This window comes from Bufo bufo, chromosome 5 (genome assembly GCF_905171765.1).
Source record: "Bufo bufo chromosome 5, aBufBuf1.1, whole genome shotgun sequence".
Lineage (NCBI taxonomy): Eukaryota > Metazoa > Chordata > Amphibia > Anura > Bufonidae > Bufo > Bufo bufo.
Window position 1 is genome coordinate 158637276 of NC_053393.1, and position 16512 is coordinate 158653787.

A 16512-nucleotide genomic window follows, 5' to 3' on the forward strand; every position below is an offset into this window, starting at 1 on the left:
AGGTGTCCTCCGTGATGTGTAGTATGGGTCGTTACAGATGAGGCAATACCAAATATGTGGATTTTTGCAATTTATTTCCATTGAAAAGCTTTTTTTTTTATGGGGAAAAAAGTATTTTTTAGCTGAGATTTTTTTTATTTTATAAAACATTATTTAACTTTTTTTTAACCATTTACTAGTCCCATAAGGAGACTTTAACAGGCGATCTTTTGACTAGAACGGAAAGAAAGGAAAATCCAGCACCTTGTTTTTCTTGCTTGACGGTGTTTATTCCACAAACCAAGTGTACAGCGGTAATGGAACCCTCAAAAATAAGCCCCAATGCGGTCAACCGCATTGGGGCTTATTTTTGAGGGTTCCATTACCGCTGTACACTTGGTTTGTGGAATAAACACCGTCAAGCAAGAAAAACAAGGTGCTGGATTTTCCTTTCTTTCCGTTCAAGTTCATATGCTTGGGTCTCATCCCATCCGTGCACTCTTGAAACTGCTGATGCAGGCGAGCTGGACTTTTACTATTATTTGTTGGATCTTTTGACTACTTATAAGCTTATGCAATACAGCGTACTATACTGTCAAGCACCAGTAGAGGAGCAGCCTGATAGGCATACACTGCAGGCAGGCCTGAGGCTTCATTAGGCCCCAGGCTACCACGCAAAGACATCGGCACCCCACAATCTTATTCACAGGGTGCTGATGGGAGACAGAGGGGAGTTCCCTTTGATTCTGAAGTTGCAATTGAGATTATGCGGCCCGGATCGGTGCTTTTGCCAGTCCAGGCCATTACAGCTGAAGACGGACTCATGTGAAAGGTAAGCCCATGCAGCACTTCGTGTAGGCTGCTGTAAAAAGGCGGCGGCCTAGCCTTTGGCCCATTAGTGACTGCTGTAAAAAAAAAAGCATATTAGTGGTCACTAACGGGTTAAACATATAAATTACAAGTCTTACTGAATAATTTTCCACAATACTATACATCAATCTGCTCAGCTCCTCCTGCTGTACGACATGCTGCCTGCAGTCTGCACTGCATTTTGTGGTGACAGGTCCTTTTTAAACCATATATAATTTTTGCACCATCAAATAGTGTGCTTAGCAGGAACTGGATGACATAACAGTAGTGAAGCTTTATATCTAAATTTCACATAGACCATCCAGTGCACTGCAGCACGTACAGTATCCAGGCTTTAATAGGTTTACAGCTACTCAGGCACTTAGGTGTAAATATCAGTTAAACATATACTGCCTTATTTGCCTGTGCCTAGTAAGCGCTAAAAACCAAGTATAAAAAACATGCTTGACGGCTTTAGTCTGAGACTACACATTTAAAGAAAAAGTAATGTGAGTTAACTAAGTCTTCTGTTCCTTGCCTTTTGTGGAAAAAATTGCATTGTATGGTTGTCTTCTCCGTGGTCTCTGACAAGGGGACATCTGCTCTTTTAGGTAACCTTTAGGGGGGGGGAAGCAAAGCATAGTTAATCATTTAGCTCAAAACCAGATTTGCACCTGCTGTCCATGATGCCAATACGTGTGGCCCATAATCTGGACATGCTTGTCTGCTCACATGTCAGAAATGAAAGGAATGGCACATAATGTGGGAGCAGGGAAGTGCAAGTACTGATAATTAACTGTGTAGCCATTTGAGGAACCCCCATATATTAGCAGAATGGGGGTGGCGTGAACCCAGGGTGACACTCTAGAATGGATCAGATTAGGCATTGAGATGGTCATGCAGACGTGTGGCTATGTTCACTGCAGTTTATATAGGTAGTTTTAGGAACTCAAACTAGAATAACAGAGGTGCATACCTGTACATGTATGACCACTTCTCCACCTAATCTACTCCTTTCTATCATTCTAGAGTTCAGAAGAACCCTATTCCACTACTCCTATGGAGAGAGCCATATGCATCAGGGTCGCTTCTTTTTCTAAGGGGCAAACAGATGAATGGGAACCCCCATTCTCCAGATAGGTGAAAGTCTTGGGCGTGGACCAGTCACCTATTTCACATTCATAGTATATTCAGTCTATGTGCCATAAAAGGTCTCAAATAGTGATAGCCCTTTAAGTTTTACTGCAGCCCTTGAGATTGTTGCCCCTCGGACCAGTAAAGGTTGTGCGCCTAAGGCCTTCTGTGAGGGTTTGGAAAGGACACAACTGCTTTTAGTGCCATTTAGAACAGATCATCACTATAATTATTGTGTCTGCTGCTAGATTAAGGGAACAAGAAAAGGAGTTCCATGCTAACACAAAAAGTCAATTTCTATGAAATGTAGCCATATTATAAATTGCTGTGCCTTAGTGGCTCATAGCCTAGAGCCAATGCTTGTTATCACTAGGATTTGCCATCAATGTCATATAGGGGACCCCATTTTCTAGAGTGGGTCTCAGAGGTGGGATCCACACATGAGTGGCATGCTCTCCATTCATTGCTATGGGAGTTACAAAAATAGTTCCATAGTGGTGAATGGAAAGCACACCGTGTAAGCACAGCCACCTCTCCATTCACTGCTATGAGACTGCTGGAAATAGCTGAGCCAACACTCGGCTACTTTTGCAACTCCCATAGCGGTGAATAAAGGGTTGTCACATATGTGTGGCTGCTCTCTTTTCACTTCGAGGGTCCTGTTATGTAGATAGGAGCGGGTCCCAGATGTGCTGTGGGTTAATATTTGCTAACAAAAAGGAAAAAAAAAACAACTTACCTCTTTCTTTGCAAGTCTGGGTAGAAGGAAAGCCCACCTCCCAGAAGTTTTCTGGAGTACTAGGTGGGATGTAACGGAATCTGTGCCTGGAGCAGGCTGCCAATTTTTTGGCTCTCTCTTCTTCTGGAAGGTCTGCATAGTACTGGTAAAAGTGTACAGGTAAATTAATTTAACAGTGAAAGGGGTTACCCAGACATGTTCCCCAATGCCCAGGCCCCTCATATAGATTATACATAACCCCCATATCGCTTCTGATCCCCGCACGGTTGCCGCTGCATCTCCCTGCATCAAAACAACCAGCGACGGGGGGAGCAGCCAATAGCAGGCTGCGACAGGGATGAGCCTCCCTAGCATCACGGCGATTAGGAGAGACGCAGGTGCCAGAGAGCGGGGGAACTAAGTATAATCTATATGAGGGGCCCAGGCATGTGTTAGACTTTAGATAACCCCTTTAAAGATCTGCTACTATCTGCCAGCAAAGAAGAAGAAAAAAAAAAAAAAAAAAGATATTTCTATAATACATAGATTGTAATAAGAGACACAATTGGTCTGAGAACCTCGTGTCTGCAAGTAGTGAAACAGCAATGTTCCCAAACATCTGTCTTCATATATTAATACATTTTTAAACATGATAAATAATAAACATTATACATTTCTTAAATGTCAGAGGGGTGCAGCAATTGGTTGCTAGGATCACATGACACTGAATCACTATTGATCCCACAAAATGCTAACAGGCAGCCTGTTAGGCCCTGCCACTAACAGGAGTAGTAAAATGACAGCCATGGGGGCCACTGTTAAGCCCACCCTGGCTGCCATAGCAACAATCAGTGCCCAACAATTGCCTTGAAGAAGTTGATGGAGTTGTCAATACCCTGTCAATCCCCTCAAATGCCACACTGTCACTACTGACCATGGCATCTAAGGGCTTAAATTGCCAGGATCAGAGCCAGCTGGCTGATCAGGCTCAACCCTATCACTGGATGGTACATTTACGTTGCAGAGTATAAAGTGCCTTCTTGATGCACTGAAAATGTATGCCGGAGTGACGGGAGGAGTTAACAGGATTGCCCTGCGGGATAGTACTTTTTAGACAAGAAGCAGAATCAATAGCACTGTGCTTGGCATGCCAAGAGAGGGTTGCAGCACTAAAAAAAAACTAAATAAATAAAAGCAGCATTACTCATTTGAACAATCCTTCACAGCTGCCATTATAACACTTACTAGGTCCACGCTGGTCTTAGCTTCAAGGTCCGGGACTGACACACAAGAAATGGCTGAGGCCAGCGACAGGCTAAGTAGGCATCGCTTGGTATTTCCTTCTGTGTGTCAGGCTGGAACCAGGAGGGGCCTGGTAAGCAACAGAAAGCAGAGGCCTGATAAGGAGAGTACTGCTTTTTTATTTATTTTTATTATTAATCACCATTCTGACCCTTATGTTTAAAAAAGTATATCGCCAGACAACCCCCTTAAGTCTTTGTTCTACCATTGGCATCACAGTTTTTTATTGTGATGTAAATATTTTGAGATAAAAATGTGATATACTACAAGTTTACATTATTTATAACAAAGACAGAGTCTTATTAACTTACCAATTCACATTCTTTACAAGTGTGCCCCAGCAATTTCCTCCTCTCTTCCTTGTTTCGCACAACCTCAATATGGGGGAAATCCAGTACAGACTTTTTCCTATTTATATATAAAAAAACAAAAAAACAATCATATGAGATTACACAACACTCACTCATTGCACACTGAGGCTGTATTTGCAATGAGATTTTTGTTTTAAGCAATTTTTTGTTATTCACTGAGAAAATCTTTTACCTGCTGAAAACAGGCATACATGCTGTGTATGCGGTCACCTGCTTTATGTTTTTCGTGGGTCATGTGTAGGTTTGGTTGCCAAACCTCCTGTTTAATGAGGTTTTCCAGCATTTTAATATTGATGGCTCACTCTCCGGATAGGCCAGCAATACCTGATTGGCAGTTATCAGCTCTGTTCACTACACAATGAGCAGAGCTTTATAGTTCCAACGCCAGAGCTACTGCAGAAGAGCTGATCCACAGGGGTGTCTGACCCCCCCCCCGATCAGATATAGATGGCCTATCATGAGGATGAGCCATCAGTTTTAAAATGACAGAAAACCCCTGTTCTCTGCAGTTTCACCGGTAAAAAAAGGACCGGTCACCAAAAAAAGGAGACTTTTGTATTACTTACCAGTAAAGTCTCTTTCTCGCTCTTCCTTGGGGGACACAGGAAACCATGGGTATAGCTCTGCTCCCTAGGAGGCGTGACACTAAGCGAAAGCTGTAAGCCCCTCCTCCATCAGCTATACCCTTCAGCCTGGAGAAGAGACTGCCAGTTGCGTGTCCAAGTAGTGAAAGATAACCACCAACCGGAAAAAGAACTGTCGAGCCCCAACGGGGGCAACCAAGCCGGAACCACAACTGTAACCCAATGAAGGGCGGGTGCTGTGTCCCCCAAGGAAGAGCGAGAAAGAGACTTTACTGGTAAGTAATACAAAAGTCTCCTTTTCTCGCCCATATTCCTTGGGGGACACAGGAAACCATGGGACGTTCCAGAGCAGTCCCAGAAGGGAGGGACCAGAACAAACTAGACCAACACCAGAGGCATCAATCAACTGCCGCCTGCAACACCAGACGGCCTAAAGCAGCGTCAGCCGACGCATGAGTATGCACCCTGTAGAACTTGGTGAAGGTGTGCAAGGAGGACCAAGTGGCCGCCTTGCAAATCTGCTCCGAAGAAGCCCGATTTCTCTGAGCCCAGGAAGCCCCGACCGCTCTAGTGGAGTGAGCGGTAACACCAAGGGGAGGAACCCTGCCCTTGGCGAGATAAGCCTCAGTAACAGCCATCTTGACAAAACGGGCGATAGCAACTTTGGATGCCGCCATCCCTCTGCGCGACCCTTCCGGGACCACAAAGAGCGAGTCAGTATGCCTGAAAGAGCTGGTTACTTCCAGGTAAATCTTGAGCGCCCTGACAACGTCCAGGCGATGAAGCTTCCTCTCCCGCGGATGGGAAGGGGAAGGACACAAAGAGGGGAGAACGATGTCCTAGTTCAGATGAAAGGCGGAGACCACCTTAGGAAGGAAGGAAAGGACCGGACGAAGAACCACCTTGTCCTGGTGGAACACTAGGAAAGGTTCCAGACAGGAGAGTGCAGCCAATTCGGACACCCTCCGAAGAGAGGTGATGGCTACAAGGAAAATAACCTTGCAGGACAGAAGTCGCAAGGAAACCGTCCGCAGAGGCTCGAAAGGAGAAGCCTGGAGCGCTGAGAGAACCAGGTTCAGGTCCCAGGGCGGTACCGGAGGGCGATACGGGGGAACCGCGTGAGCCACGCCCTGAAGGAAGGTCTTGACAGGACCAAGGGGGGCCAGTGGGCGCTGAAACAAAATGGACAGCGCAGATACCTGACCCTTCAAAGAACTAAGGCCTAGACCTTGGGCCAGTCCGCTCTGCAGGAAGGACAAAACGGTGGGGAGAGAAAAGCGGAGCGGAGGAATCCCCAGATCGGCACAGAACCCCAAAAAGGTCCTCCAGGTCCTATAATAGATCCTAGAAGAGGACGGCTTACGGGCGCGGATCATGGTGCGGACGACGTCCGCAGAAAAACCCCTACGCGTCAGGACGGTGGTCTCAACAACCACGCCGTCAAACGTAGGGACCCTAAACGCGGGTGGAAGATCGGTCCCTGAGAGAGAAGATCTTCCCTGGCGGGCAGCGGCCAGGGCGCGTCTGCCAGGAGCAGCATGAGGTCGGCATACCAAGACCGGCGGGGCCAGTCCGGAGCGACCAGAATCACCGAGACGCCTTCCGCCGCGATCTTCCGAAGGACCTTGGGCAGGAGAGGGATGGGAGGGAATATGTATGGGCGCGCGAAACCTCGCCAAGGAAGAACGAGGGCGTCGGCTCCGCAAGCTCCCGGATCCCTGGCCCTGGACAGATAGGCGGGGACCTTGTGATTGAATTTTGAGGCCATGAGGTCCACGTCCGGTATGCCCCAACGAAGGCAAATGGCCTCGAATACCTCCAGGTGAAGAGACCACTCGCCGGGGTCGACGGTGGTGCGACTGAGGAAGTCCGCCGCCCAATTGTCCACCCCTGGAATAAAAATTGCAGATAGGGCCGGGACGTGGGCTTCCGCCCAACGGAGAATGCTGGAGACCTCCCGCATCGCAGCAGCGCTGCGAGTGCCCCCCTGGTGGTTTATGTACGCCACAGCCGTGGCGTTGTCTGATTGTACCCGAACTGGATGACCCTTCAGCAGATGAGTCCAGTGTCGTAGAGACAGAAGGGCCGCTCTCAGTTCCAGGACATTGATCGAGAGTTTGGACTCCGATGGAGACCAAATGCCCTGGACGGATCGGGGAGGAAACACGCCTCCCCAGCCCGAGAGACTGGCATCGGTTGTAACCACCAACCAGTTGAGTGGCAGAAAGGACCTTCCCAGAAGAGGGGACTGTAACCACCAGCGGAGAGATGACCGCACCGGAGGCGAAAGATGGAAGGGATGATCCAGAGACTGCGGTGATTTGTCCCAGGAGGAGAGGATCGCCCGCTGGAGAGGGCGGGAGTGAAACTGCGCAAATGGGATCGCCTCGAAGCAGGCAACCATCTGCCCCAATACCCGCATGCAGAAGCGGAAGGACGGTCGACGGTGGAGAAGGAGACCCCGAACCGCCCCACGGAGGGTCAGACGTTTTTCCGAGGGAAGACGTACCTCCGCCGCTCCCGTGTCTAAAAGCATTCCCAGGAAGACGAGTTGTCTGGAGGGGGGAAGGGAGGACTTGGGGAAGTTGATGACCCAACCGAACCTCGCCAGAGTCTCTAGAGTGAGATCCACGCTGGCAACCGCTTGAGAAAGGGACGGAGCCTTGATGAGGATATCGTCCAAGTACGGTAGCAGAAAAACACCCCTGGAACGGAGTAAGGCTAAAACCGGGGCCAGGACCTTGGTGAACACCCGGGGGGCTGTTGCCAGCCCAAAGGGAAGGGCGACAAATTGGAAGTGGAGGTCCCCCACGGCGAATCGAAGGAAGCGATGGTGACACCGGGCTACCGGAACATGGAGGTAGGCATCCTGTATATCGATGGAAGACATGAAATCTCCCTGCTCCAGGGAAGCCACCGCGGAGCGGAGGGACTCCATCCGAAACCGTCGAAGGAGGAGAAAACGGTTGAGCTTTTTGAGGTCCAAAATGGGCCGCACCGAACCTCCCTTCTTGGGAACTACAAAGAGGTTCGAGTAGAACCCTTGGAATCTTTCCTCTGGAGGAACGGGGGTAATCACCCCCCTGTCCAGTAAGGCTTGAACGGCCGCGGAGAACGCTGCCGCGCCTTTCGGGTCCCGCGGCGGGCGGGAGTGAAAGAACCGATCCGGAGGGAAGGATGCAAATTCGATTTTGTATCCGGAGGACACAATTTCGAGGGCCCAGACGTCGGAGACGTGAGCCATCCAGACGTCCTTGAAAAGGAGGAGCCGGCCCCCCACCCGGGTGGGTGGGGGCGCGCCTTCAGGCAGAGGACTGTTTTGCTGCGGGTGTGCGGGCAGCCTGCGGCTTGCGCCAGGATGGCTGCACCCGAAAAAACGGCTTCCTACGCTTGTCCTGGGGAGGAGCCGAAGCGGCAGCTGTGGTGGGAGCCCCAGAGGCCCTGCGGGAGGACCGAAAACGAGACGCACCAGGGCGTCCGCGGGGGGCGCCCCTGGCTTGGGGTTGAGGAAGATGGGTGCTTTTACCACCCGTGGCCTCTGAAATAAGCTCGTCTAAGCGGACCCCGAAAAGGCGGGAACCCGCAAACGGTAGCCCCGCCAAGGAACGTTTGGAGGCAGCGTCCGCTTTCCAGACCTTCAGCCAGAGCTCCCTCCTGACGGCAACTGCCAGGGCGGAGGAGCGTGCAATAAGGGCTCCCGCATCAAGGGAGGCCTCACAGACAAAATTCCCGGCCCGAATAATAAGCTGGGCCAAGGAACGTAGGTCCTGGATGGGGACGTCCGAGTCCAACTCCTGTTCCAGCTGCGCACCCCAAGCAGAGATTGCTTTCCCTGCCCAAGCAGAGGCAAAAACCGGTCTGAGAGCAGAACCGGAGGCAGCAAAAATGCCCTTGGAAAGGGTCTCCATGCGACGGTCCTCCGCTGACTGAAGAGAGGACCCGTCGGGAACAGGGATGGCCGTGTTCTTTGACAGCCGAGCCACAGGGGGGTCCACCTTGGGTGGGGAAGACCAGGTGGCCACGACATCGGCTGGAAAAGGATAGCAAATGTCCAGCTTCTTTGGGTTGACAAAACGAGCGTCCGGGCGAGCCCAAGCCTTAGACACCACGGAGGAGAAATCAGAGTGGATTGGAAAGACTTTTGAGGCCTGCCTGGGTCTGATAAAGGAGACGCTAGCTGCGTCCGAGCTAGGGGGGTCATCCTGCACCTTAAAGGTGTCACGAATATCAGAGATGAGTTGGCCCATCGCTGAGGCTAGCTTGGACGGCAGGGCCGAGTCCATTTCCAAATCTGAAACCGCCAATTCACCTTCAGAGAGCGAATCCTTTGGAGAGGAGAGGCCCGTCTGGGTGCGCACGCGTGGCGGAGAGAGTGAGGCCTCAGAGGAGGAGGCTCGCTCTACTCTAATACGCTTCTGAGAGTGCCTAGCTCGGGAGGGGTTACTAGGAGAGGGTGAACCCGCTGCAGCGGCAGAAGCAGTGGACCCGGAGGGCGCGACAGTCAGAGTGGCGTCCTGCGGGGTAGGTGGCCTGTCTATTAGGCGGCCCACGACATGAGTGAGGCTTTCCACGGCCTGGGACAGGGATCTAGCCCAGTCAGGCGGGTCAGAGGAAGCAGGGAGCGACACAGCGGGCGACTGAGGCTGCGGTGGAGCTCGGCATGCAGTACAGTGCGGATCAGACTGCCCCCGGGGAAAGGGTTCCCTACAAGCAGTACAGGCATGGTACCATGGCTTGGCGGCTGCAGAAGGGTCTGACATGGTGGAAAGATGTTGCACTTAAAGTGAGAACCAAGCAACAGTACTGTGGCACGGAGGGGGTTAACAGTCCTACCAGACCCGGATGATACAAGCGGCAGCTGTAAGGGGAACAGACTGAGGAGGCTGTGGAGGAGAGGCAGCAGCACGGAGCTGAATGGCTTCAGGATCGCACGGCAGAGAGATGAACCCGGAAGTAGCGGAGCGCAGCGGCACGGAGCTGAATGTGTAAGGAAGCTCCGCCCCCCCTCTGCCGCGCTGAAGCCGAAGCAGAGCCGCGCGCGCGCGGCAAAACGATTTTAACCCCCAAGGATGTTGAAGTGCCGGCCATGAAATGGCGCCGTTCATGCCAAGAAAAACGGCTCCCGCCGCGCCTGGATGTAACAGACGGCTTGCTTGTCTGCAGCCGTCCCCTGTAAGGCAGCGTTCTAGGACTTGCCCAGATAAACTGCCCTCCAACTAAGCCCGGTAACGTCCCGATATGGGGGGGGGGGTGAAGTGGAGGTCAGGCGGTGAAGTGGAGGTCCCCTTGGACAATGTAGCAGTGGCCATGTTGGTAGCAGCGGTGGGAGGGAGGAAGGGGAGGCTGGAGCAGCCACTCTCACCATACGCTGTCTTCGCCCTCAGTCCATCCAGCGGGGGTCGCCCCTTCAGCTCCTGGCACCGCAGTGGCAGGAAGCCGGGGGAGGGACTTGGCGTGCGGGCGACCCTGAGCTGGCGGGACGCAGGGGAGCGAGGCTGCCCTGGTCCACCTTGTCTTCTGTGGGGGAGGCGGCAGTGCGGAATTACCGGCACTGGCGCAACTCAACCCCGGGAGAAACAGAGGGGTCTAATGCGCCTCTGTTGTCCCTGTAGGTAGAAAAAAACCGAATTAAAAAACAACAAATAACGTAAAAATAAAAAATCATAGGAAAACAACCCTGCATAAGCAGGGGGTGTCTTGCCTCCTTGGACACTAAGCAAAAACTGGCAGTCTCTTCTCCAGGCTGAAGGGTATAGCTGATGGAGGAGGGGCTTACAGCTTTCGCTTAGTGTCACGCCTCCTAGGGAGCAGAGCTATACCCATGGTTTCCTGTGTCCCCCAAGGAATATGGGCGAGAAATGTGGTGCAATCTGCAGGCAGCAGGTTATAGAGCAGGAGGAGCTGAGCAGATTGTTATATAGTTTTGTGGGAAAAGATTCAGAAAAATGTGTAATTTATACATTTAAATCTCTGACCACCCCCGTGTACAGCCATCTCTGTATACACATTTACATAGGGGATTCTATCAATTACTAGTATCACCTGCTCTATGTACAATCGAAGTGAGAAAAAGCAGAGCTTTAAATGAATAAATTACAGGTTTTACTGAATCTTTTCCAATAAAACTATATATCAGTCTATAGACAGTGATATGTAACAGGAGGATCAAAAGGTCTTTTGACATCACAGAGGAAGTACTAGTTACAGTTGTGTTTAAAATAATAGCAGTGTGTTTAAAAAAGTGAATAAAGCGCAAAATCCTTCTAATAGCTTTTATTCCCATACACACAAATGCAGTGGGAACATTACACATTCTATTCCAAATCAAAACATGAAGAAAAATTATTAAATTTGTGTTGTTCCTCTAAAATTTTTTTGAAGAGAAGTGAATGTTAGACTGTTCAAAAAATTGCAGTGTTTGTATTCTTTACAAACTCAAACATTCACTATATAAACTGAAAAATGCTTGAAGATTTTGCTTTCCTTTGAAATCACTGAACTAATATGTAGTTGTATGACCACTGTTTCTGAGAACTGCTGTACATCCGTGTTGTATGGAGTCAACCAACTTCTGGCACCTGTGAACAGGTTTTCCAGCCCAGGATGATTGGACTACATTCCACAGTTTTTACTTGGTTTTGCCTTAGAAACTGCATTTTTTTTATGTCACCCCACAAGTTTTCTATTGGATTAAGATTCACAATAGGCGTCCTTCTAATTGAACAGTACTCCAGGTAACTTTAGACCTTCTTTGATCTCCCTAGAGCTGATTGTTGTCCGAGTCTAGGGATCGACCGATTATCGGTTTGGCCGATATTATCGGCCAATATTGAGGATTTTGACCGTTATCGGCATCTATTTTGCCGATATACCGATAACGTATTGGGAACACAGAACGCGCTGCTCTCAGTGTTCCCTCCGCAGCACAGGGGAGAAGGAAGCAGTGTCTCCCCCCCCCCCTGTGCTGCTGCTGCCGCTGCCGCCAATGACCGGAGAGAAGACAAGAGGAGGGGAGGGGCTGTGGCCACCGCTCCACCAATGAAGATGAGTCTTTCATTAATTCATATACAGGAGGCGGGAGCTGCAGAATCACATAGCCGACTCCCGACCTCTATGAGCTGTAGCTGCGGTCCGCGGTAGTTAACCCCTTAGGTGCCGCGGATCGCAGCTAACGCTCATAGAGGTCGGGAGCCGGCAATGTGATTCTGCAGCCAGCTCCCGCCTCCTGTATATGAATGAGAGACTTATCTTCATTGGTGGCGCAGTGCGCCCCCCCCAGTATTAATCATTGGTGGCGCAGTGCGCCCCCCACCCCCATCCCAATAGTAAAAACCTTGGTGGCGCAGTGCGCCCCCCCACCCAGTATTAATCATTGGTGGCAGTGGCCACAGGATCCCCTCTCCCCTGCTCCTCCGATCAGAGCCCCAGCAGTGTAATCCTGGGGCTCTGATCGGTTACCATGGCAGCCAGGACGCTACTGAAGCCCTGGCTGCCATGTTCAGCTCCATGCTGCTGTGTGCACAAAGCACTGGGCAGCAGGGACAGTGTGAGATCCTATTCACCCTGATAGAGATCTATCAGGGTGAATAGGACAAGGGTTCTAGTCCCTAAGGGGGCTAAAAGTTAGTAAAAAAAAAAAAAACACAAAAATATTAAGTATAAATGAAAAAGATTTACAAAAATAAAATAAAAAATACACGTTAACAATAAACATATTAATTTTCAGCAGATTTGTGTAGGAAATTTTTTTTTCTCAAAAATGAAAATTCCCAGAATATCGGTATAAATTATCGGCTATCGGCCTGAAAATTCACAAATTATCGGTATCGGCCCTAAAAAATCAATATCGGTCGATCCCTATCAGAGTCCTTGCCATTTTGGCTATTCTTCTATTCATCTGAATGGTAGTTTTTCGCTTTCTTCCACGTCTTTCAGGTTTTGGTTGCCATTTTAACCACTACAGGACCACCGTACGCAGGATTGCGTCGGCCCTGTTATTCCGAGTGGACGCGCCGGCGCGTCATCTCGCGAGACGCAAAAGTTAAAAGACAAGTTCGTCATCAGCCTGCCAGCCAATGATAGTCGCTGGCAGGCTGATGATTTTCAAAAAAACGAATCAGAAGCCAGTTAACACATTATATTTATAAATATAATGTGTTAAATGGCTTCTGTGCTCCTCTGCTGGTCCTTTTCGTCGGTTGGTTCCAGCAGAGGAGCAGACATCACAGTGAGTACACCCAACACTACACTTAGCCCCCAGATCACCCTCCATCACCCCAATTAACCCCTTGATCGCCCCTGTCAATCACCTAGTGAAAGGGAAAAAAGTGATCAGTGTAAACTGTCACTTTTTTTTCCCACTGGTATTGACTGTTAGGTTTTAGGATAGTTTAGGCCCCTTTGTTAGGTAGTTAGCGATCGTTTAGCGCCCAGCCCACCGCACTCACTGATTAGCGTATCGCTAATCAGCATTTGTACTTTTATAGTATCTGTAAGTGATCAGAACTGATCACAGTCAGATCTATAATAGTATTAGTGTCACCTTAGTTCGCCCTCCACCCAAAACGCAGTGTTTGCCCGATCAGGCCTGATCGGTCGCCCACACGTGCGTTCACCCACGCCCGCCCCGCCGCAGTGACAAAAAAAATTATTTTTTTTTGATCACTGCACAATCACTTTACAAGCACTGCGGCGATAAAAAAAACAGTTTTGATATTTTTTTATCAATCGCAGCGGCCTCCGGTACTTTGCTAGCCTCCCATTTGTAAGACAGGCTTGCTTTTTTTTTCTTGGGTAGTCTTAGGGAATACCCCCTAAATTTAGTTGACCAAATGGCAAACAAGGGGTATTCTTCTGAAGAGGCCTACAGGATTCTGACCCAGTCGGATGAGGAATGGGAACCCTCATCTGACGAATCCAGAATATGAACCTGTAGAAAGCAGTGGCAGTCTGACCCAAAGTTCGGACGAGGAGGTTGAGGTCCCTGATACCACCAGGCGTACCCGGCCCCGTGTTGCTACACCACAGGTTGTGCAGGATCCGCTTCAAGGGCAGCAGAGTGGGGCTGGCGCTGTTGGATTACGTGGTGAGGCATACACTAGCAGCGCAGCCCATCCTGGACCTAGTACCAGCACTGTCGTAGAACATGGTGAAGTGGTGAGCACCAGAAGGGCAGTTGAAGCTGGTACGGTGGCACGTGCATTAGTTCCCCCGTTGCAGCCACCGCACAGACAGGCCCGTAGAGCCCCTGAGGTGCTGGTGAACCCCGATTGGCAGCCCCCAACTTCAGCCGCACCAGTAGTTCCCCCTTTCACCGCCCAGTCTGGAGTTCAGGTTGAGACAGCTCAGATCGGTTCGGCACTGGGGTTTTTTGAGCTGCTCTTGACTGCGGAGCTATTGGACTTAGTTGTGGCAGAAACAAACCGATATGCCACTAAATTTATAGCCGCCAACCCGGGAAGCTATTATGCCCAGTCTTTCCGGTGGAAACCCGTCCAAGTTTCCGAATTTAAAATTTTTCTGGGCCTTCTCCTCAACATGGGCTTAACCAAAAAGCATAAATTGCGGTCATATTGGTCCACGAACCCAATTCACTACATGCCCATGTTCTCTGCTGCCATGTCCAGGACACGATTTGAGGCCATCCTGCGTTTCCTGCACTTTAGCGACAACAGCACTTCTCGTCCCAGAGGCCACCCAGCTTTTGACCGGCTCCACAAAATTCGGCCCCTCATAGACCACTTCAACACCAAATTTGCAGATTTGTATACCCCTGAGCAAAACATCTGCGTAGACGAGGCCTTGGCCAAGCAAGCGCGCCCGGTATGGGGTCAAATTGTATAAGCTCTGTGAAAGGGCCACAGGCTATACCCACAAATTTCGGATCTTTGAGGGTAAAGATCAGACCCTGGAGCCGGTCGGTTGCCCTGACTACCTGGGGAGCAGTGGGAAGAGAGTCTGGGACTTTGTGTCACCCTTATTTGGCAAGGGGTACCATCTTTATGTGGACAATTTGTGGCACCGCGTGACCTAGTCGCCGGGGCTTCCCCCAACGGCTCGTTACCACCCGTCTTGCAAGGGGGGAGAGGGCTGCCTTGTGTAACCAAGAACTGCTCACGGTGAAATGGAGAGACAAGACAATCCAAATTGAACGAGCAACCAGTGTCATTGAAAAGCCCCTCTGTGTCCACAACTATAATTCGCTCATGGGAGGGGTGGACTTCAATGACCAGATGTTGGCTCCCTATCTACTTTTCCGCAGGACCAAACGCTGGTATAAGAAGGTGTCTGTATATTTAATTCAATTGGCTGTATATAATAGTTTTGTTCTCTACAGTAAGGCTGGGAGAACACGATCCTTCCTCAAATTTCAGGAAGAGATCATCGAGAACCTCCTGTATCCAGGAGGTTCCGTGGCCCCATCAACCAGTGTAGTGAGCCGTCTACACGAGCGAAATTTCCCCAGTGTCGTTGCTGGTACCTCAAACCGACCGCCATCCCGAAAAAAATGTTGTGTCTGTAGCAGGAGTGGAATAAAGCGTGACACCCGCTATTTCTGTCCTGACCACCCTGCCCTATGCTTAGGGGAGTGTTTCCGGAAGTACTACACACAGGTACACTTAGCATAGGGATTGCGTTTCACAGGACAGGCACACAGGGCTATTAGGGCCCTTTCACTCACAGCTGCTGCAAACCTCTCCTTTCACCTGGGACAAAGTGCATAATGTACTTCGCCACATCTTTGGACGATTTGCGCTTTGCACATTGTCCCATGGGGAAGGAGAGGTTTGTCCTATAAAAAGGTAAAAAAAAACACCGGTAAGCAAAAAAGTTAACGTTCTGTTCAAAAAGTTAAATAAAGTTTATATGTTCCGTTCAAATGTTATTATAAAGTTAATAAATTTATTGCGTTGCGGCCTGGTTTTTTCTTTTCTTTTTTTTTTACCTTCTAGGTGGACCAACCGATGAACCAACTGCAGCACTGATGTGCATTCTGACAGAAGCATTGCGCTGCTGTCAGATTACACAAAAGTCGGTGTATGCGGCACTGCAAGACGAGATTTCTCCTCTGCAGTAAAAGATACGTTTGCCTAGGCATATGAGCTGAGGGGCGGTGTTCATATGCTTTGGCAAACACTTTGTATATAAAGAAAAAATTTTAAAAAAATCCCGGCAATGATTTATTCATCCACATCGATTGATGTGAATGGAGAAATCGGGTTTGCCAGGGCATGCGAGCTAAGTGGGTTTGGATGTTGGGAGGAGCTCCTTTGTCCTGGCAGACGCCTTTCCCCTCCTTTTTTTTTTTGGCAGAGATTTTTTCATCCACATTGATCAATGCGAATGAAGAAATCTGTGTCGTTCATTTTTTCTTTCAGCCCAGAGGCTGAACGGAAAAAAAAAAATCTCATTACCCGTATGCTCAATATAAGGAGAATAGCAGAAACTCCTAATGCTGGCCATACATGTAATGATTGCGGAGACCCTCAAATGCCAGGGCAGTACAAACACCCCACAAATGACCCCATGTCATGGTGATTTCATGGAAACCGAATTACCGGTAAGTCTAATTCCG

General features: G+C 49.6%; 1 protein-coding gene across 5 annotated transcripts in view; it reads right to left on the minus strand.

The window, feature by feature from the left end:
* Nucleotides 1-370: 370 nt before the first annotated feature.
* Nucleotides 371-16512, minus strand: part of RBBP8 (RB binding protein 8, endonuclease) — a 79947-nt gene continuing 63805 nt past the window's right edge. For all 5 annotated transcript variants that reach the window (XM_040431911.1, XM_040431910.1, XM_040431912.1 and 2 more), the window contains 3 exons: nt 4294-4390; nt 2702-2843; nt 371-1444 (listed from right to left, as the gene is read on the minus strand). In XM_040431911.1, coding sequence (XP_040287845.1) covers nt 1347-1444; nt 2702-2843; nt 4294-4390 — 337 coding nt within the window. In that variant the 3' untranslated portion in view covers nt 371-1346. The remainder of the gene's footprint in view (nt 1445-2701; nt 2844-4293; nt 4391-16512) is intronic.